This window comes from Oncorhynchus masou, chromosome 30 (genome assembly GCF_036934945.1).
Source record: "Oncorhynchus masou masou isolate Uvic2021 chromosome 30, UVic_Omas_1.1, whole genome shotgun sequence".
NCBI classification, from domain to species: Eukaryota; Metazoa; Chordata; class Actinopteri; order Salmoniformes; family Salmonidae; genus Oncorhynchus; species Oncorhynchus masou.
The window spans coordinates 7,733,529-7,756,545 of NC_088241.1; the positions used below are offsets into that span (position 1 = coordinate 7,733,529).

The 23,017-nt window shown below is 43.2% G+C and overlaps 1 protein-coding gene across 3 annotated transcripts; it reads left to right on the forward strand.

The window, feature by feature from the left end:
- Positions 1-211: 211 nt before the first annotated feature.
- Positions 212-12,525, forward strand: LOC135521953 (platelet-activating factor acetylhydrolase IB subunit alpha1-like). 3 transcript variants are annotated; one of them, XM_064947780.1, is made up of 6 exons: positions 212-261; positions 749-841; positions 1,033-1,122; positions 1,314-1,430; positions 1,655-1,777; positions 11,140-12,525. In XM_064947780.1, the coding sequence occupies exons 2-6, from the start codon at positions 761-763 to the stop codon at positions 11,398-11,400; spliced, it is 672 nt and encodes a 223-aa protein (XP_064803852.1). In that variant the 5' UTR covers positions 212-261; positions 749-760; the 3' UTR covers positions 11,401-12,525. The 3 variants fall into 3 exon arrangements, with proteins under 3 accessions (XP_064803852.1, XP_064803851.1, XP_064803850.1); XM_064947779.1 differs by having other exon boundaries at positions 227-333; XM_064947778.1 differs by having other exon boundaries at positions 258-368.
- The last annotated feature ends 10,492 nt before the right edge of the window (positions 12,526-23,017 follow it).

The window sequence follows — 23,017 nt, forward strand, 5'->3', positions numbered from 1 at the left end:
AGACATGAGGAGGTAGGCTAGATTTTATCCGCAACTATAATTCCCTTTGGCAGTCACGTTGATAGCCGTAATTTACTGTGAAAATCGTGTTTCAGGGAGGTATTCATACACATTACTACTTATATGCGTATACATATTACTAGACTGAAAACAAAACGGTATTTTACTGAAGTAGCTCACCTATGAGTGGTCAATGGTACATTCTGTAGTTACTTGAAATGTTACTTTCAGCGACGTCAGGCGGACTGAACCACCATTACGGTATTGTAAAACAATAATAAATGTTAGCTATTCAGCGATCTCATCTATTAATATGAAAAAGTCTGAACGCCGGTATGTTGATGCACCACATTGCCAATGCATCATTGGTTCGTAGCACTTTATACTAACTGAATGATTAGCTAGCTACAGTACTGTATAGCTAGCTGACTATTCCTGTAGCCTGGCTTGAAATATGCCAGGCTACAGAAATGGTCAGCTAGCTAGCTCGTGTTTTGGTTATTTGTGCTAAAGTATTCGTTTCTGCCATCGTTATTCATTATATACTATTATTAGGTCCCATAATGCCAGTGTACGCCCATTTGTTAATAGGGTTACACATTTCACTTGGAATGGTTTTGCGGTATTCTACTGTAGTTACCTAGCTAGCTACCCATAGTTAGTTGCTTTATTGATTCACATACAATAAGCATCCATCAGCTCTAATCTACTGAGACATAATTTTCACTTTGATTCTTTCTGACACTAGACAGACAAAGTGATGAGCTCAGAAGACTCCAACCCCGCCGCCACACCCACTCCTGGCGTGGACACCCAGGGAGATGGGCGATGGATGTCTTTGGTGTGTGTCCTGCTGTTTGCCTCACCAATACATTACATCTGCCATTTTAGAATAACAGCAGCAGTTATAGTCTTGGAAGGTCAATTTCCTCTCGTGTCCTGATTCAGAGTGGTTAGGTTAAATGTGGAAGACACATTTTGGGTTGAATGCATTGACTAGGTATCTCCATTCCTCTCTCCCTCTGCATACAGCATAACCACTTTGTGTCTAACAGCAAGGACAAGGAACCTGATGTCCTGTTTGTAGGAGACTCTCTTGTCCAGCTCTTGCACCAGTTTGAGGTAATCTCTCTATCCTGGCAGCTGTAATGGGACTGCAAACATTGGTGACGTTTGTTGTTTGGAACTTAAGCCAAAATCATTTGCCACATTGAAATATTTTCTGATTACAAGTCTTGTCATTGCTGAAGAAAGCACATGTTAGCTGCTATGTTATGCTAGTTAACATAATGGTGTTGATGTGTCTTTGTCAGGTGTGGCGAGACCTGTTTTCTCCTCTCCACGCTCTCAACTTTGGGGTGGGAGGTGATGAAACACAGCATGTCTTGTGGAGATTGAGCAATGGAGAGTTGGGCCACATTAGCCCAAAGGCATGTATATACACCGACACAAACATGTTAGTATGTTACATTTGAGTTGATCATATACTCCTCATTGTTTCGATTTAAACCCTAATGGCTGCACAGACCCGTGGTCCCAAGCCTGTTCCTGGGTCAACAAGCACTTTCAGTATCAACCATTGAACATGTTTTTAAATCAAGTGGTATGAATGAAACTGCTCACCAAGTTCATGTTTGTGTCTCTGCCTCATCAGGTTGTGGTGCTGTGGGTGGGCACCAATAATCATGGTCACACTGCAGAACAGATCTGTGGAGGCATCATGGCCATAGTCCAACTCATTAAGGACAAGCTGCCGAAGGCTTACACTCTTGTGCTGGTAGGTTGTACTCTACCTCTTTTCTACCACAAATGTGACTTAAACCATTAATGGGAAATGTTTGATTAATCATTTTCCTGTATTTGATTTACTGTTACTAAGTACTGATTGTTCTATCTTTGACCTGTTTAACTGCCAGTATCAAATGTCTGCCGGTGTTGAATGTTCTGGTTAAAGTTTTCTGCCAGACTTTGCTGAGGACACAATTATTATGTACAGTTGAAGTTGGAAGTTTTACATACACAGCCAAATACATTTAAACTCAGTTCTTCACAATTCCTGACATTTTAATCCTAGTAAAAATTCCCTGTCTTAGGTCAGTTAGGATCACCACTTTATTTTAAAAATGTGAAAGGTCAGAATAATAGTAGAAATATTTATTTAAGCTTTTATTTCTTTCATCACATTCCCAGTTGGTTAGAAGTTCACATACACTCAATTTGTATTCGGTAGCATTGACTTTAAATTGTTTAACTTGGGTCAAACGTGTCGGGTAGCCTTCCACAAGCTTCCCACAATAAGTTGAGTGAATTTTGGCCCTTTCCTCCTGACAGAGCAGGTGTAACTGAGTCAGGTTTGTAGGCATTCTTGCTCGCACACGCTTTTTCAGTTCTGCCCACAAATTTTCTATGGGATTGAGGTCAGGACTTTGTGATGGCCACTCCAATACCTTGACTTTGTTGTCCTTAAGCCATTTTGCCACAACTTTGGAAGTATGCTTTTTTGGAAGACCCATTTGCGACCAAGCTTTAACTTCCTGACTGATGTCTTGAGATGAAGCTTCAATATATCCACATAATTTCCCTCATCATGATGCCATCTATTTTGTGAAGTGCACCAGTCCCTCCTGCAGCAGAGCACCCCCACAACATAATGCTGCCGTTCCCGTGCTTCACGGTTGGGAAGGTGTTCTTCGACTTACAAGCCCCCCCCCTTTCCTCCAAACATAGCGATGGTCATTATGGCCAAACAGTTCTCTTTTTGTTTCATCAGACCAGAGGACATTTCTCAAAAAAGTATGATCTTTGTCCTCATCTGCAGTTGAAAACCGTAGGCTGGCTTTTTTTATGGCGGCTTTGGAGCAGTGGCTTCTTCCTTGCTGAGCGGCCTTTCAGGATATGTCGATATAGGACTCGTTTTACTGTGGATATAGATACTTTTGTACCTGTTTCCTCCAGCATCTTCACAAGGTCCTTTGCTGTTGTTCTGGGTGGGATTGATTTGCACTTTTTGCACCAAAGTACATACATCTCTAGGAGACAGAAAGCGCCTCCTTCCTGAGCGGTAATGACGTTTGCGTGGTCCCATGGTGTTTACTTGCGTACTATTGTTTGTACAGATGAACGTGGTACCTTCAGGCGTTTGGAAATTGCTCCCAAGGATGAACCAGACTTGTAGAGGTCTACAATTTTTTTTCTGAGGTCTTGGCTGATTTCTTTTGATTTTCCCATGATGTCAAGCAAGAAGGCACTGAGTTTGAAGGTAGGCCTTGAAATACATCCACAGGTACACCTCCAACTTATTCAAATGATGTCAATTAGCCTATCAGCAGCTTGTAAAGCCATGACATAATTTCTGGATTTTTCCAAACTGTTTAAAGGCACAGTCAACTTAGTGTATGTAAATTTCTGACCCACTGGCATTGTGATACAGTGAAATAATCTGTCTGGAAATAATTGTTGGAAAAATTACTTGTCATGCAAAAAGTAGATGTCCTAACCAACTTGCCAAAGCTGTAGTTTGTTAACAAGACATTTGTGGAGTGGTTGAAAAATGTGTTTTAATGACTCCAACCTAAGTCAAATCAAATCAAATTTTATTTGTCACATACACATGGTTAGCAGATGTTAATGCGAGTGTAGCGAAATGCTTGTGATTCTAGTTCCGACAATGCAGTAATAACCAACAAGTAATCTAACTAACAATTCCTAAACTACTGTCTTATACACAGTGTAAGGGGATAAAGAATATGTACATAAGGATATATGAATGAGTGATGGTACAGAGCAGCATAGGCAAGATACAGTAGATGGTATCGAGTACAGTATATACATATGAGATGAGTATGTAAACAAAGTGGCATAGTTAAAGTGGCTAGTGATACATGTATTACATAAGGATGCAGTCGATGATATAGAGTACAGTATATACGTATGCATATGAGATGAATAATGTAGGGTAAGTAACATTATATAAGGTAGCATTGTTTAAAGTGGCTAGTGATATATTTACATAATTTCCCATCAATTCCCATTATTAAAGTGGCTGGAGTTGAGTCAGTGTCAGTGTGTTGGCAGCAGCCACTCAATGTTAGTGGTGGCTGTTTAACAGTCTGATGGCCTTGAGATAGAAGCTGTTTTTCAGTCTCTCGGTCCCAGCTTTGATGCACCTGTACTGACCTCGCCTTCTGGATGATAGCGGGGTGAACAGGCAGTGGCTCGGGTGGTTGATGTCCTTGATGATCTTTATGGCCTTCCTGTAACATCGGGTGGTGTAGGTGTCCTGGAGGGCAGGTAGTTTGCCCCCGGTGATGTGTTGTGCAGACCTCACTACCCTCTGGAGAGCCTTATGGTTGAGGGCGGAGCAGTTGCCGTACCAGGCGGTGATACAGCCCGCCAGGATGCTCTCGATTGTGCATCTGTAGAAGTTTGTGAGTGCTTTTGGTGACAAGCCGAATTTCTTCAGCCTCCTGAGGTTGAAGAGGCGCTGCTGCGCCTTCTTCACGATGCTGTGTGAGTGGACCAATTCAGTTTGTCTGTAATGTGTATGCCGAGGAACTTAACTTGCTACCCTCTCCACTACTGTTCCATCGATGTGGATAGGGGGGTGTTCCCTCTGTTCTTTCCTGAAGTCCACAATCATCTCCTTAGTTTTGTTGACGTTGAGTGTGAGGTTATTTTCCTGACACCACACTCCGAGGGCCCTCACCTCCTCCCTGTAGGCCGTCTCGTCGTTGTTGGTAATCAAGCCTACCGCTGTTGTGTCGTCCGCAAACTTGATGATTGAGTTGGAGGCGTGCGTGGCCACGCAGTCGTGGGTGAACAGGGAGTACAGGAGAGGGCTCAGAACGCACCCTTGTGGGGCCCCAGTGTTGAGGATCAGCGGGGAGGAGATGTTGTTACCTACCCTCACCACCTGGGGGCGGCCCGTCAGGAAGTCCAGTACCCAGTTGCACAGGGCGGGGTCGAGACCCAGGGTCTCGAGCTTGATGACGAGCTTAGAGGGTACTATGGTGTTGAATGCCGAGCTGTAGTCAATGAACAGCATTCTCACATAGGTATTTCTCTTGTCCAGATGGGTTAGGGCAGTGTGCATTGTGGTTGAGATTGCATCGTCTGTGGACCTATTTGGGCGGTAAGCAAATTGGAGTGGGTCTAGGGTGTCAGGTAGAGTGGAGGTGATATGGTCCTTGACAAGTCTCTCAAAGCACTTCATGATGATGGAAGTGAGTGCTACGGGGCGGTAGTCGTTTAGCTCAGTTACCTTAGCTTTCTTGGGAACAGGAACAATGGTGGCCCTCTTGAAGCATGTGGGAACAGCAGACTGGTATAGGGATTGATTGAATATGTCCGTAAACACACCAGCCAGCTGGTCTGCGCATGCTCTGAGGGCGCGGCTGGGGATGCCGTCCGGGCCTGCAGCCTTGCGAGGGTTAACACGTTTAAATGTTTTACTCACCTCGGCTGCAGTGAAGGAGAGACAGCATGTTTCCGTTGCAGGCCGTGTCAGTGGCACTGTATTGTCCTCAAAGTGGGCAAAAAAGTTATTTCGTCTGCCTGGGAGCAAGACATCCTGGTCCGTGACTGGGCTGGATTTCTTCCTGTAGTCCGTGATTGACTGTAGACCCTGCCACATGCCTCTTGTGTGTGAGCCGTTGAATTGAGATTCTACTTTGTCTCTGTACTGACGCTTAGCTTGTTTGATAGCCTTGCGGAGGGAATAGCTGCACTGTTTGTACTCTGTCATGTTACCAGACACCTTGCCCTGATTAAAAGCAGTGGTTCGCGCTTTCAGTTTCACGCGAATGCTGCCATCAATCCACGGTTTCTGGTTAGGGAATGTTTTAATCGTTGCTATGGGAACGACATCTTCAACGCACGTTCTAATGAACTCGCACACCGAATCAGCGTATTCGTCAATGTTGTTGTCTGACGCAATACGAAACATGTCCCAGTCCACGTGATGGAAGCAGTCTTGGAGTGTGGAGTCAGCTTGGTCGGACCAGCGTTGGACAGACCTCAGCGTGGGAGCTTCTTGTTTTAGTTTTTGTCTGTAGGCAGGGATCAGCAAAATGGAGTCGTGGTCAGCTTTTCCGAAAGGGGGGCGGGGCAGGGCCTTAAATGCGTCGCTGAAGTTAGAGTAACAGTGATCCAAGGTTTTTCCACCCCTGGTTGCGCAATCGATATGCTGATAAAATTTAGGGAGTCTTGTTTTCAGATTAGCCTTGTTAAAATCCCCAGCAACAATGAATGCAGCCTCCGGATAAATGGTTTCCAGTTTGCAAAGAGTTAAATAAAGTTCGTTCAGAGCCATCGATGTGTCAAGCTTCTCTTGGTAGATAATGCGGTCTACATTTGATTGTGAGGAATTCAAAATCAGGTGAACAGAAGGATTTGAGTTCCTGTATGTTTCTTTCATCGCACCATTTCTCGTTAGCCATAAGGCATACGCCCCCACCCCTCTTCTTACCAGAAATGTGTTTGTTTCTGTCGGCGCGATGCGTGGAGAAACCCGTTGGCTGCACCGCTTCGGATAGCGTCTCTCCAGTGAGCCATGTTTCCGTGAAGCACAGAACGTTACAGTCTCTGATGTCCCTCTGGAATGCTACCCTTGCTCGGATTTCATCAACCTTGTTGTCAAGAGACTGGACATTGGCAAGAAGAATGCTAGGGAGTGGTGCACGGTGTGCCCGTCTCCGGAGTCTGACCAGAAGACCGCCTCGTTTCCCTCTTTTTCGGAGTCGTTTTTTTGGGTCTCTGCATGCAATCCATTCCGTTGTCCTGTTTGTAAGGCAGAACACAGGATCCGCGTCGCGAAAAACATATTCTTGGTCGTGCTGATGGTGAGTTGACGCTGATCTTATATACAGTAGTTCTTCTCGACTATATGTAATGAAACCTAAGATGACCTGGGGTACTAATCTAAGAAATAACACGTAAAAAAACAAAAAACTGCATAGTTTCCTAGGAACGCGAAGCGAGGCGGCCATCTCTGTCTGCGCCGGAAGTAAGTGCATGTTAACTTCCGACTTCAACTGTATCTGTGACACTGCGATTCTGTAGCTGCTGATTTTGTGACTTCCTTCAGGCTGGTGTTTAGTCAACACTCAGTGCTGTGGGATTAATATATTCCAAGATGTCGTAGCACTCAGATGTCTTTGTTTTCGTCTTGTCCCGTGTATATATATATTTTTTCTTATCTTTTTTATATTTTTCCTAAACATCAACTTCAATATACTCTCCTGCAACCATCCTCACCCAATGTGGTATGATCTGCTATTTTCTAAAGTATTTTACTTTACTTTCGAACCAGAATCGCCCAACAGAGGCTAGCCAGCTAACTAGCTACTAGGTAGTAGTTAGCTAACCACTGCTAGCAGACATCAGCTAACCTCTAGCTCGGAAATCTCTCGCCAGTTTGCGCCAGTTTGAAAATTATTCAAACCAGAGCACACCGGACTTATTTTCACTGTCTAGAGCATATCGGACTGTTAGCTGAATAGGTCGATCGGCCAATTTTCTTGGGCCACTGTACCTATTTTGCCAATTGGACTGGGAACCTTTACTACACGGAACCCTACTAAACCATCACGGCGAGGCTCCGCATGAGGAGGCTACAACAGACTTCTTCTGTTGCGACGTACCTCTAAGGCCCTTCTGCTAGCTTGCTAGCCCTGGCCCGCTGGCTGTCTGAATTGCCGTGTCTCCAGCCAGCTTAACTACTCACTGGACCCCTGTGGTCACTCTGCTAGGCATGCCTCTCCCTAATGTCAATATGCCTTGTCCATTGCTCTTCTGGTTAGTGATTATTGTCTTATTTCACTGTAGAGCCTCTAGTCCTGCTCAATATGACTTAGCTAAACCTCCAGTTCTATCGCACCCAGAAACATGCTCCTTTTACTCTGTTCCGAACGTACTAGACAACCAGTTCTTATAGCCTTTAGCTGTACCCTTATCCTACTCCTCTGTTCCTCTGGTGATGTAGAGGTTAATCCAGGCCCAGCAGTGCTTAGCTCCACTCCCATTCCCCAGGCGCTCTCATTTGTTGACTTCTGTAACCGTAAAAGCCTTGGTTTCATGCATGTTAACATTAGAAGCCTCCCCCCAAGTTTGTTTTATTCACTGCCTTAGCACACTCTGCCAACCCGAATGTCCTAGCCGTGTCTGAATCCTGACTTAGGAAGACCACCAAAAACCCTGAAATGTCCATCCTTAACTATAACATTTTCCGACCAGATAGAACTGCCAAATGGGGCGGTGTGGCAATCTACTGCAGAAAAAGCCTGCAGAGTTCTGTCATAATGTCCAGGTCTGCCCAAACAATCCGAGCTTCTAGTTCTAAAAATCCACCTTTCCAGAAACAAGTCTCTCTCACTGTTGCCCCTTGTTATAGACTACCTTCTGTCCCCAGCTGTGCCTTGGACACCATATGTGAATTGATTGCCCCCCATCTATCTTCAGAGCTCGTGCTGCTAGATGACCTAAGCCATGCTAAGGGACATGCTTAACACCCCGGCCACCCTACAATCTAAGCTTGATGCCCTCAATCTCACACAAATGATCTATCAATGAACCTACCAGGTACAACCCCAAATCTGTAAACACGGGCACCCTCATAGATATCATCCTCACCAACTTGCCCTCCAAATACACGTCTGCTGTCTTCAACTAAGGACTCAGCGATCACTGCCTCATTGCCTGCACCCATAATGGGTCTGCGGTCAAACGACCACCCCTCATCACTGTCAAACACTCTCTAAAATACTTCAGTGAGCAGGCCTGGCCCGGGTATCCTGGAAGGATATTGACCTCATCCTGTCAGTAGAGGATAACTGGTTATTCTTTAAAGGGCCTTCCTCACCATCTTAAATAAGCATGCCCCATTCAAAAAAATTTAACCTGGAACAGATATAGCACTTGGTTCACTCCAGACCTGACTGCCCTTGACCAGCACAAAAACATCCTGTGGCATCAAATAGCCCCCACGATATGCAACTTTTCAGGGAAGTTAGGAACCAATATACACAAGCAGCTAGGAAAGCTAAGGCTAGCTTTTTGAAACAGAAATTTGCATCCTGTAGCACAAACTCCAAAAAGTTCTGGGACACTGTAAAGTCCATGGAGAATAAGAGCACCTCCTCCCAGCTGCCCACTGCACTGAGGCTAGGAAACACTGTCACCACTGATAAATCCACGATAATTGAGAATTTCAGTAAGCATTTTTCTACGGCTGGCCATGCTTTCCACCTGGCTACTCCTATCCCTGTCAACTGCCCTGCACCCCCGACAGCAGCTCTCCCAAGCCTCCCCATTTTTCCTTCACCCAAATCCAGATAGCTTATGTTCTGAAAGAGCTGCAAAATCTGGACCCTTACAAATCAGCCGGGCTAGACAATCTGGACCCTCTCTTTCTAAAATTATCTGCCGCAATTATTGCAACCCCTATTACTAGCCTGTTCAATCTCTCTTTCGTATCGTCTGAGATCCCCAAAGATTGGAAAGCTGCCGCGGTCATCCCCCTCTTCAATGGGGGAGACACTCTAGACCCAACCTGCTACAGACTTATATCTATCCTACCCTGCCTTTCTAAGGTCTTTGAAAGCGAAGATAACAAACAGATCACCGACCATTTTGAATCGCACCGTACCTTCTCCGCTATGCAATCTGACTTCCGTGCTGGTCATGGATGCACCTCAGCCACGCTCAAGGTCCTAAACGATATCAAAACTGTCATCGATAAAGAGAATACTGTGCAGCTGTATTCATCAACCTGGCCAAGGCTTTCAACTCTGTCACACATTAAGCATCTCGAATCCCAAATTAAATCTAGAATTGGCTTCCTATTTGGCAACAAAGCATCCTTCACTCATGTTGCCAAACATACCCTTGTAAAACTGACTATCCTACCGATCCTCCAACACTCTACTCAACAAATTAGATGTAGTCTACAGTGCTATCTGTTTTGTCACCAAAGCCCCATATATTACCCACCACTGTGACCTGTATGCACTCGTTGGCTGGCCCTCGCTTTATACTTGTCGCCAAACCGTCTGGCTCCAGGTAATCTACAATTCTTTGCCAGTTAAAGCCTCAATTTATCTCAGTTCACTGGTAACCATAGCAGCACCCACCCACAGCACGCGCTCCAGCAGGTATATTTCATTGGTCATCCCCGAAGCCAATTCTCCTTTGGCCGCCTTTCCTTCCAATTCTCTGCTGCCAAAGACTGGATCGAACTGCAAAAGTTGCGGAAGCTGGAGTCTCTTATCTCCCTCACTAACTTCAAGCACCAGCTGTGAGAGCAGCTCACAGATCATTGCACCTGTACATACCCCATCTTTAAATAGCCAATCCAACAACCTCATCCCCATAATGTATTTATTTATTTTGCTCCTTTGCACCCCAGTATCTCAACTTGCATCTTCTGCACATCTACCACTCGTGTTTAATTGCTATATCGTAATTACCTCACCACTATGGCCTATTTTATTGCCTTACCTCCCTTATCTTACCTCCATTTGCACCAGCTGTATATACTTTCTTTTCTACTGAATTATTTACTGTATGTTTGTTTATTCCATGTGTAACTCTGTGTTTGTGTCAAACTGCTTTGCTTTATCTTGGCCAGGTCACAGTTGTAAATGAGAACTTGTTCTCAACTAGCCTACCTGGTTAAATAAAGGTGAAATAAGAAATATAAGCACCTTCTAAGAGATGGCTTCTTTTCTGGAGATGTTCTCCTTGAATTCTTGTAATAAACTGAAAAGATTTAGATTAATATGATTGACTGCACTACCCTTTGTTCACCTCGAAAATCCCCTTTGCAACCATTAACCTTTTTGATAACACAAACTTAAATTATGAACTGCATACTTTATGGACTCCATTATCATTGCTAACCATATTGTGACGTTTGTCCTTTCTAGCATGGCCTTTTAGTGACAATAATGCACAGTAGGTTGGTGGGACCTTAATTTGGGAGAATGGGCTTGTGGTAATGGCTGGAGCTGAATGAGTGGAATACTATCACACACATGGTTTTCTGTTGTTTGATGCCATTCCATTTGCTCCATTCCAGACATTATTATGAACCGTTCTCCCCTCAGCAGCTTCCTGTGCTTTCATGTATGTTTCCAACCACAGGGAGTGCTGCCCAGAGGTAAGATGCCCAACTCCCTGCGGGAGAGGAATGCCCAGGTCAACAAGCTGGTCCAGGAGGCTGTGTCCTCTCTCCCCCACGCCTCCCTCCTCAACGTGGACCCCGGCTTTGTGCACTCGGACGGCAGCATCTCCCACCAGGACCTGTATGACTACCTCCACCTCACCCCCCAGGGCTACCAGGCTGTGTGCCAGCCGCTACATGCCCACCTCAAGGGCCTGCTGGAGAAACAGGCTGAAAACTGAAGGCCAATGACCCACTCACTACATCAGAGGTACAAACCCTGGTCCTGGAGAGACACAAGAGTACAGGCTTTTAGCACATTCACTACACTTTTTATTTAGTATTTTAGTACAGCCTTTTGTTCCATCGCACAATTCAAATAATGATCTAGTCCTTGATTAGTTTAATCATGTTGAATGCTGGGCTGGAAGAAAAGCCTTCTCTTGAAAGGCTTTCCAGAACCAGGGTTGGTAACCACTGCACTGCACTACTCTATTCTATGGGACTATATTGTAACTTACCACCAAAATGGCTGAGTAGAGGACCATGAAGCACTAATAGGATCAAACATCTGTGTTGCTAGTCAGATTTGACCGCTTATCACCAACTGATTTGATTGAGCTGATTTGAGAGATTATCCTTCTCTTTAGTTTCATGCTGTATGGTGGATGTGATGAATAATATACCAGAATCTCTCCTCTGGCTGATACATTATAAGAGCTTCCCCACAGAAAGGTTAGGAGAATCTGAAGGTTTGTTTTGTTTCCTCTGTCAAATTACCGCATTTCCTGTCTTTTTCTCTGCACTTTGAAAACATAAACAGTCCTATTGATCTGATTGGTTATTAATAGTATCATGTAAAATCCCTTTAATGGTGTCATATGTGTTTAGACAGAGACCATTTATGTTGACGATGCAACAAGGTGTCACTTGGCCAGTTGGCTCCACTGTTAAAGCATTACTTGTTTCCGGTATCTGTTTACCACCATAACTTTTTGTTTCTTGTGAAGATTTCCCAGGAATATGTCGTATTTTGGCTGTACAGATATGGAGAATGAAGGGGAAGGGTATGGTATATTTGGAGTGAATGATGAGGGCATTTCAATGTAGCGCTGAGACTGGTGGGTATTTGGCTTGGCTATGATATGATACCACAGCCAGTGTGTATGGATGTGTTGTAGCTAGCTTATACTCTTTATTCAAAGGCAGTCACCACACGAGACCCAAGACTCCCTATAAAAGGCTGCTTTGACTGTTTGTATATACTGCCTGTGTAGTCCTACCTGCCTCTGTATCTTGAATGTTGACGGTGGAAAATCTGAATATGTGATGTCAAAATGCAATGCATTAAAACCAATGAAAGCTTACACTATGGACATTGCTTCTTTGTTTGCTGCTTCCAACCAATTGAGTGTGTGTGCACGATGGCACTGCAAAGAATAGTTTTTAAATCAAAATAATAACATAATTGACCTTCAGCTGTAGCTTGTCAAAATGTCCTCTGTGTGTGTGTTTGATTGCTTAATGTTCTCAAACTAATGGGTGCGGTGAAAGTTGTTAGGTTCTTATTTTTCAGAGTAAATAACCCACGGACACTAGAGACGCTTTAACCAAGTTTAATTCTTCCCAAAGGTTCTGGTCAGCTGTCATCAGATAGCAAAACATTTTTTTCCATCACAGTTACATACAGTGCCTTCCGAAAGTATTCGGCCCCCTTGAACTTTGCGACCTTTTGCCACATTTCAGGCTTCACACATAAAGATATAAAACTGTATTTTTTTCTGAAGAATCAACAACAAGTGGGACACAATCATGAAGTGGAACGACCATTTATTGGATATTTCAAACTTTAACAAATCAAAAACTGAAAAATTGGGCGTGCAAAATTATTCAGCCCCTTTACTTTCAGTGCAGCAAACTCTCCAGAAGTTCAGTGAAGATCTCTGAATGATCCAATGTTGACCTAAATGACTGATGATAAATACAATCCACCTGTGTGTAATCAAGTCTCCGTATAAATGCACCTGCACTGTGATAGTCTCAGAGGTCCGTTAAAAGCGCAGAGAGCATCATGAAGAACAAGAAACACACCAGGCAGGTCTGAGATACTGTTGTGAAGAAGTTTAAAGCCGGATTTGGATACAAAAAGATTTCCCAAGCTTTAAACATCCCAAGGAGCACTGTGCAAGCGATAATATTGAAATGGAAGGAGTATCAGACCACTGCAAATCTACCAAGACCTGGCCGTCCCTCTGAACTTTCAGCTCATACAAGGAGAAGACTGATCAGAGATGCAGCCAAGAGGCCCATGATCACTCTGGATGAACTGCAGAGATCTACAGCTGAGGTGGGAGACTCTGTCCATAGGACAACAATCAGTCGTATATTGCACAAATCTGGCCTTTATGGAAGAGTGGCAAGAAGGTCATTTCTTAATGATATCCATAAAAAGTGTTGTTTAAAGTTTGCCACAAGCCACCTAAGAGACACACCAAACATGTGGAAGAAGGTGCTCTGGTCAGATGAAACCAAAATTGAACTTTTTGGCAACAATGCAAAACGTTATGTTTGGTGTAAAAGCAACACAGCTCATCACCCTGAACACACCATACCCACTGTCAAACATGGTGGTGGCAGCATCATGGTTTGGGCCTGCTTTTCTTCAGCAGGGACAGGGAAGATGGTTAAAATTGATGGGAAGATGGATGGAGCCAAATACAGGACCATTCTGGAAGAAAACCTGATGGAGTCTGCAAAAGACCTGAGACTGGGACGGAGATTTGTCTTCCAACAAGACAATGATCCAAAACATAAAGCAAAATCTACAATGGAATGGTTCAAAAATAAACATATCCAGGTGTTAGAATGGCCAAGTCAAAGTCCAGACCTGAATCCAATCGAGAATCTGTGGAAAGAACTGAAAACTGCTGTTCACAAATGCTCTCCATCCAACCTCACTGAGCTCGAGCTGTTATGCAAGGAGGAATGGGAAACAATTTCAGTCTCTCGATGTGCAAAACTGATAGACATACCCAAAGCGACTTACAGCTGTATTCGCAGCAAAAGGTGGCGCTACAAAGTATTAACTTAAGGGGGCTGAATAATTTTGCACGCCCAATTTTTCAGTTTTTGATTTGTTAAAAAAGTTTGAAATATCCAATAAATGTCGTTCCACTTCATGATTGTGTCCCACTTGTTGTTGATTCTTCACAAAAAAATACAGTTTTATATCTTTATGTTTGAAGCCTGAAATGTGGCAAAAGGTCGCAAAGTTCAAGGGGGCCGAATACTTTCGCAAGCACTGTACATCCTACTTAAGACTCTCACTCCATTCCTTATATTTTTAGCTTCGTATGGTTAGTTGATCGTGTCAGTTGTCAAGAAGTATTTATTTACCTATTCCACCATATAGCTTCTAACATGCCTGAAAATGGAAGCTCAAGAGACCAAGTGTAAATATCTGTTTTTAAATTGGTCTTCTGAGAAACAGATTACATCTGATCAGATTACAAATTGGACTTCTGAGAATCTGATTACATCGACATGGGGGTGAATAATCCAGCCGATTCAGCCAATCCAGTTTAGTGGTGTGGAGCCCAATACTGTGACTGATTAGTGGAATCCAGCGAGCACCAAACCGTTATACTGTGAAAGAATGTTCATGTCCTGTGATAGTCTATGTGAGATTTCACTAGGTGCAAACAGAACATCTCTAACCCTTTCACACAAACTGTCATTTTAGTTTGCTCTAATCGCTTGAATGATGATCTGGGCAGCATATTGACCTATCAGATCAATGATGCTTTAATGTCCTCATTATTTTGCTAGAGGAACATTTGATCATTGTCTTTAATGTTTGCCAAGGAAACACAATTGGTGTCTGGCTGAATGTTTCAAGCGGCCTTCAAGTCTTCAGGTAAACATTCTATTTAATGAACGTTATTTGTTAGTTTGTTCTCAAAGAAGGTATATTTATTGAACATAAGCCATGAAGGCAGAAGAGTGTTATGTCATTGTGTCGATCACAGGACAGTATCATAAAGGGCCCTCGTCTAATCTTTCCAAAACGCTTGGCGTAAAAACACAAGCCACAAGGCAGGTGTTGGTTTAGGTAAGGGCACGCGCTTCATACATCATGGCCGATTTCATCTCAGACTGACACACACGTCTATATAAAGGGCTGAAGTAACTGCAGAGGGTAGTTGTTCATTCAGTTGCAGCGGCAGAGGTTTTATTGCATATTCACAAGGATATTGTGGCCATGGGAATAAAGATGCTTTTACTGTCCTGTGTATTGGCATTCACTGGTCAAGGACAAGGTAAAGTATGGAACATTCTGTGATTTACTGTTGCATGTATTTGGCTTTATCATGTACAGTGAGTTATAGCAGATTACACATTACAGATGCTACTGGTGTGCATTATTTGAGGTCTGTGAAAGAACTACATTTAGCATTTGATTGTTTCCTTCTGATGTTTTGAGTGTTTCATGAAGCGCTGCAGACAGAGATAGCCATCTCATAGTAGTTGCATACAGACATACATAAATATCGTAGTTTCCGAGAACAATATCGACGAATACATCGAGACGGTAACTGAGTTTATCAGGAAGTGTATAGGAGATGTTGTATCCACTATTAAAACCTACCCTAACCAGAAACTTTGGATAGATGGCAGCATTCTTTGCAAAACTGAAAGTGCCAACCGTCGAATTAAACCATGGCAAGGTGACTGGGAATATGGCAGAATCCATCAGAGTAGTCATTGCCTCTTCAAGGCAATCAAACATGCGAAAACATCAGTATAGAGACAAAATGGAGTCACAATTCTACGGCTCAGACACGAGACGTATGTGGCAGAGTCTACAGACTACAAAAGGAAAAACATCCACGTCGCGGACACCGACATCTTGCTTCCAGACACGGTAAACACCTTCTTTGGCCTCTTTGATGATAATACAGTGCCACTGACGTGACCCGCTACCAAGGACTGTGGGCTCCCCTCTGGCCAACGTAAGACATTTGAACGTGTTAACCCTCGCAAGGCTGCTGGCCCAGACGGCATCCCTAGCCGCGTCCTCAGTGCATGCGCAGACCAGCTGGCATATTAAATCAGCTGGCACATATTCAATCTCTCCCTATCCCAGTCTGCTGTCGCCACATGCTTCAAGATGGCAACCATTGTTCCTGTACCTAAGAAGACAAAGGTAACTGAACTAAATGACTATTGCCCCGTAGCATTCACTTCAGTCATCATGAAGTGCTTTGCAAGACTAGTCAAGGACCATATCACCTCCACCTTACCTGTCACCCTAGACCCACTTCAATTTGCTTACCGCCCCAATAGGACAACAGATGATGCAATCGCCATCACACTGCCCTATCCCATCTGGACAAGAGGAATACCTATGTAAGAATGCTGTTCACTGACTATAGCTCAGCATTCAACACCATAATACCCTCCAAGCTCATCATTAAGCTTGAGGCCCTGGGTATAAACCCCTCCCTGTGCAAATGGATACTGACCTTCCTGACGAGCCACCCCCAGGTGGTGAACGTAGGAGAAAACCCCTCCACTGATCCTCAACACTGGGGCCCCACAAGGGTGGGTGCTCAGACCTCTCCTGTAGTCCCTATTCACCCATGACTGTGTGGCCAATCACGCTTCCAACTCAATCATCAAGTTTACAGACGACACAACAGTAGTAGGCTTGATTACCAACAACCACGAGACAGTCTACAGGAGGTGAGGAGGTGAGGGCGCTGGGAGTGTGGTGCCAGGAAAATAACCTCTCACTCAACAAAACAAAGGAGAGGATCGTGGACTTCAGGAAACAGCAGAGGGAGCACCCCACTATCCACATTGACGGGACTGCAGTGGAGAAGGTGGAAAGTTCCTTTGCGTACTTATCACTGACAAACTGAAATGGTCAACCCACATAGACAGTGTGGTTAAGAAGGCGCAACGGTGCCTCTTCAACTTCAGGAGGCTGAAGAAATTTGGCTTGTCAACTAAAACCCTCACAAACTTTTACAGATGTACAATTGAGAGCATCCTGTCAGGCTGCATCCCCACCTGTTACGGCAACTGCACCACCCACAACCGCAGGGCTCTCCAGATGGTGGTGTGCTCTGCACAACGCATCACCAGGGGAAAACTACCTGCCCTCCAGGACACATACAGCACCTGTCAGGAAGGCCAAAAAGATAACCATCCTTGGTTAACCACCCAAGCCACTGTCTGTTCACCCCGCTATCATCCAGAAGGCAAGGTCAGTACAGGCGCATCAAAGCTGGTACCAAAAGACTGAAAACAGCTTATATGTCAAGGTCATCAGACTGTTATACAGCTATCACTAGCGCAGAGGCTGCTGACTAAATATACAGACTTGAAATCAATGGCTACTTTAATAAAAGGAACACTAGTCACTTTAATAATTTACATATCTTGCATTACTCATCTCATATGTATATACTGTATTCTATACCATTCTACTGTATCTTGGTCTATGCCGTGCTGACATTGCTCGTCCATATATTTATATATTCTTAATTCCATCCGTTATTTCACTTATAATTCACTGTATCATAATTCCAGTGTGTCAGAAGTTTACATACACTAAATTGACTGTGCCTTTAAACAGCTTGGATTATTCCAGAAATTGATATCATGGCTTTAGAAGCTCCTGATAGGCTAATTGACCTCAGAAAAAAATGGTTGTCCTCCGCAAGTCTGGTTCATCCTTGGGAGCGATTTCCAAACGCCTGAAGGTACCACGTTCATCTGTACAAACAATAGTATGCAAGTAAACACCATGGGACCACGCAGCAGTCATTACCACTCAGGAAGGAGATGAGTTCTGTCTCCTAGAGATGAACGTACTTTGGTGCGAAAAGTGCAAATCAATCCCAGAACAACATCAAAGGACCTTGTGAGATGCTGGAGGAAACATATATCTACAGTATATCCACAGTAAAACGAGTCCAATATTGACATATCCTGAAAGGCCGCTCAGCGAGGTAGAAGCCACTGCTCCAAAACCGCCATAAAAAAGCCAGCCTACGGTTTGCAACTGCACATGAGGACAAAGATTGTACTTTTTGGAGAAATGTCCTGTGGTCTGATAAAACAAAAACAGAACTGTTTGGCCATAATGACCATCATTATGTTTGGAGAAAAAAGGGGGAGGCTTGCAAGCTGAAGAACATCATCCCAACCGTGAAGGACAGGGGTGGTAGCAACATGTTGTGGGGGTGATTTGCTGCAGGAGGGACTGGTGCACTTCACAAAATAGATGGCATCATGATGAGGGAAATTATGTGGATATATTGAAGCAACATCTCAAGACATCAGTCAGGAAGTTAAAACTTGGTCGAAAAATGGGTCTTCCAAGTGGACAATGACCCCAAGAAAACTTCCAAAGTTGTGGCAAAATTGCTTAAGTACAACAAAGTCAAGGTATTGGAGTGGCTGATGTCACAAAGCCCTGACGTCAATGAAAATTTGTGGCTAGAACTGAAAAAGCATGTACGAGCGAGGATGCCTACAAACCTTACTCAGTTACACCAGCTCTGTCAGGAGGAATGGGCCAAAATTCACCCAACTTACTGTGGGAAGCTTGTGGAAGGCTACCTGAAACGTTTGACCGCAGTTAAACAATTTAAAGACAATCCTACCCAAATGCTAATTGAGTGTATGTAAACTTCTTTCCACTGGAAATGTGATGAAATAAATAAATGCTGAAATAAATCATTCTCTCTACTATTATTCTGACATTTCACATTCTTAAAATAACGTGGTGATCCTGACTGACCTAAGACAGGTCATTTTTACTAGGATTAGATGTCAGGAATTGTGAAAAACTGAGTTTAAATGTATTTGGCAAAGGTGTATGTAAACTTCCAATTTCAACTGTCTCTTATTTGACCCAATTTGCACTCACTGTATATATACTTTCTTTTCTTTTTTTCTACTGTATTATTGACAGTATGTTTTGTTCATTCCATGTGTAACTCTGTGTTGTTGTATGTGTTGAACTGCTATGCTTTATCTTGGCCAGGTCGCAGTTGCAAATGAGAACTTGTTCTCAACTAGCTTACCTGGTTAAATAAAGGTTAAATAAAAAATAAAAAATAAATAAAAATATCCATCATACAGACTCATCAATCATTGAAAAATATCCATCATACTTACTGTACATATCCATTCTGATCAACCTCTCTCTCATCCTCTCTTCCAAGTGATTCTCGAAACTGATATACAACGTTCATGTGTCAGTGAAACTACAGGTAAAGTGTAGGACCCAGGGGGAGTTGGAGACCAGATCAACCCCCCCCCCCCCGCAGACACCATGACGGACTGTGTGACTGTAAGGGTAAGTGATTAGGAAGTCATTGCTATTTGTCCATTATGTATATTTTAAGTGTATACGGTAGTTTGTGTTTGATAAATAAATACATTACAATCCTAGCTTGTTTGTCAGTCTGTTTCTTACAACCCATGATAGTAATGTTTTTGAATGGCAATTAGTTGGCAGAAACTGCATGGTACTCAGGCTAATACAGCAGTTTACTTTGTGTCACTCAGGGAGGAGGAGAGAGGGTTTGAGTGGAGGCTGCCTCTGCCAGGAGTCTGCCAAATCCTACCGCAAACCCAGGAAGGCCTGTGAGCAGCCTTATGTTTCTGTAACACTAGCAGCAGTACATTGAAGAGTTACTACAATACTTGTTACAGTGGACTCTCTCAAAGTCACCAATCGGTGTATCTCTCTCCCATCCCATCCTCTCTGACCTATGCACAATCCAGTTGTGGCAATGTGCCTAAAGAAAGGATTTAAGAATCAGTGGAAATGCCAGAAGATCATGGAAAGAGTAGAGAGGTCAAAGGGTGACCAAGGCAAAAACTTAATGAGTATCCCAATTTAAAGAGTTGACCTTTAATAACTACTTTATAACCCTTGTAACAATGTTTTGTAATCTCATATTGCTCGCTCAGGAACTCTGACTAGTTTTTTAAATAAAAATGTAATATATAATTATACTCCTTGAAATACATGTTTTTATAACAAGTTTCACTATGTGTGTGGATTGATTTCCAATGTATTATTTTATCATTAGATTTCATATATCCTTTAGCGTTTTTTGTGCCACTCAATCTCTCTGTTGCTAATTCATTAAATTCACATTTCTTCTTGCCGATAAAGAAATCACCCAAGATTGCACCATTCATGGGTGAAAAGACAAAACTTAATTTAAGACAATAATTAATGAAGAGGAAGTATAAACATAAACCATGTGCACAAGCTTTAAGCTCCTCTGACGATTTACAATCCTATACATTAAATATGTGCAAAAACAAGCCATGCTTTACATAAACACCAGTTAAATGTATTATCATATTGAAATATTTTACCTTTAAGGTATTTACAAGTTAAATAAACCTGAATTTGTACTTGAACTATAGAGGAATGGACTCCAGGGCAACAGTCACAGTCACAAAGGCAGTGAATATCTAAGAACTTTTATTTAGAATCAGAAAGAGGCAGCACAACTGAGCAGTGAATCTTTGCGCCTTCAATTACCATGTGGAAGACCAGTTTTTTAAAATAATATCAGTTTATAGAGATGATTGACATAAAAACAAACTGTTGAGGTGGGTTCTATTCTAAGGGGATAGGCCCCTCCCTTCTGACCTCATGTTGACTCTCTCCTCACAATCTAAAAGCATTGAAAAAGAGCTAAGCACACTAAACCCAGCCCTATGATGGTACGATTGGGCAATTACAATATAGACAATACCACTTATTTCTATCCAGTCCTTTTTCAGATCATCGAGTGGAGTCAGTGAGGGTAGAGGGAAGGGAGTGATTGGCTCCCAGCCAGCAGACAGACATGCAGTGTGGTAGTCTCAGTGGTTGATCAGAGGCAGAGAGAGAGCTGCAAGGCCCATCAACATCAGACCAACTCTGGACTGGAATGGAGGGGCAGGCGAGTGGCCTGAGAGAGAAAGAAGAATGGGAGAGAACGGAGACAAAGAGGTTGGGAGAGGAGGTGGACAAAGAGAATGGGAGAGGAGGGGACAAAGATAATCGGAGAGGAGGGGGATATGTAAACTTCCGACATCAATTGTATATATCTTCTCGATTCCTGTCTGTACCCACCAGTTCATAAAATGTCTGTGTTGCATTTCCATGATGCATGAAAATTATCCTTGCACAAACACGTACACAAGCTAGAACCAAATTAAATTCAACATAATAAAAACAACTTGGTGACATTTAATTACTCATTATATCCCACCTAGGTCTTACTACAACAACCCACCCACTTACCAGTGACATCCAGACTAATGGTCTTGGACATTGAGATGTTAGTTAGAGAGTTCTTGGCCACACAGGTGTAAATCCCTGCATTTTTCAAGGAGACGCCTACAGCCATCAAAGGACCAGTCGTGGGCAGTGATTGGTTGTTGTATTTCCACCGGTACTCGCTGGTTGGCCGGGAGTCGGCTGAGCACTTCAGACTGACAAGGATTACTGAGCCAATCACCACTAAGCCTGGGCCAGAGACGTTCACACTCAAAGGGCCATCTACAGAGAGAGGTTCAGAGAAGTGGGGTCGTAATAGGGAAACGTCTAAACGGAATCCTTGGGACATCCAACTCTGACATCACCCCATTGAAGGTGAAATGTAAAATGGTTAAGGTAAGGGTTAAGGTCAGAGTTTGTAAGAGTTATGGTTATGGTTAGGGTTTAGGGTAGGGACATCCCAAAGATCCCAGATAGCACTAACCATCATAATAGTGGTGGGTTTCTGATTTCCTACATTATATAACATCAAATGCTTATCTTTTAAAATATTTTACCAACAGATTAAAACACCAGTACTTACAGTTCACCCGTAGCTGGTATTTAGGGCTGGTGTGTGGACCAAAGAGATTGGTGGCAACGCACTGATAGTTTCCATCGTTAGACACCTTGACTGGACTGAAGTGCAGAGAGTTGTTAGAGATGGTTATGTCAGAGTTCAAGGTGTTGTTCAGGACCAGAGACAGGTTGTCCTTCATCCAGTAGATGGTGTCATAGCGCCCGGTGACATCACAGGTCAGGGTTAGGTTGTCAGATGATATCGGCGTTTTGTTTCGTTTCACCATCACCGACTTTATAGCCTCTGTGAGGACAGAGGAAGTGTATTGCTTTATGTACAGTATCAAGATTTGTCATCTGATCAAATGTTTAGTTCCAGCAACGCAATAGTTGGATACATAAAACATGTATATATATATATATATGGTTGTGCAATCTGATGGATTGTAAATTACTGTTTTATAATACTGTTTTATATATTTCCTGTTTTATATCATTATATCCTCTTAGTATGAGTTTTTATATCTTTAGAGATTGAAAGTAGTGTTAAGTTCAAACTCTGATTGAGAATAATTTAATTATTTAGTGGACTGCAGTGGACAGTAGGAATGTGTACTCTCAAGGCCTCTCCTGACTGATGAGAAGTCCTGTGATATGCACGGAGGAGCACAGATAAATCCTGGCTGATGGAAAAGTACATCTTTGTGGAAGGATGGGGTGAGAGTTCAAGGTATGAGTGGACACTGCACACTACTGAGCAAAAAAATAAGCTCAACGTTCAACAAATTCAACAATTTTACTGAGTTACAGTTCATAAAAGGAAATCAGTCAATTGAAAAACATTCATTCGGCCCTAATCTATGGATTTCACACGACTGTCCAGGGGTGCAGCCATGGGTCACCTTGAGGGGACATAGGCCCATCCAGGTGGCTAGTCTCAGACAATCCCGCAGGTGAACAAGCTGGATGTGAAGGTCCTGGGCTGGCATGGTTGG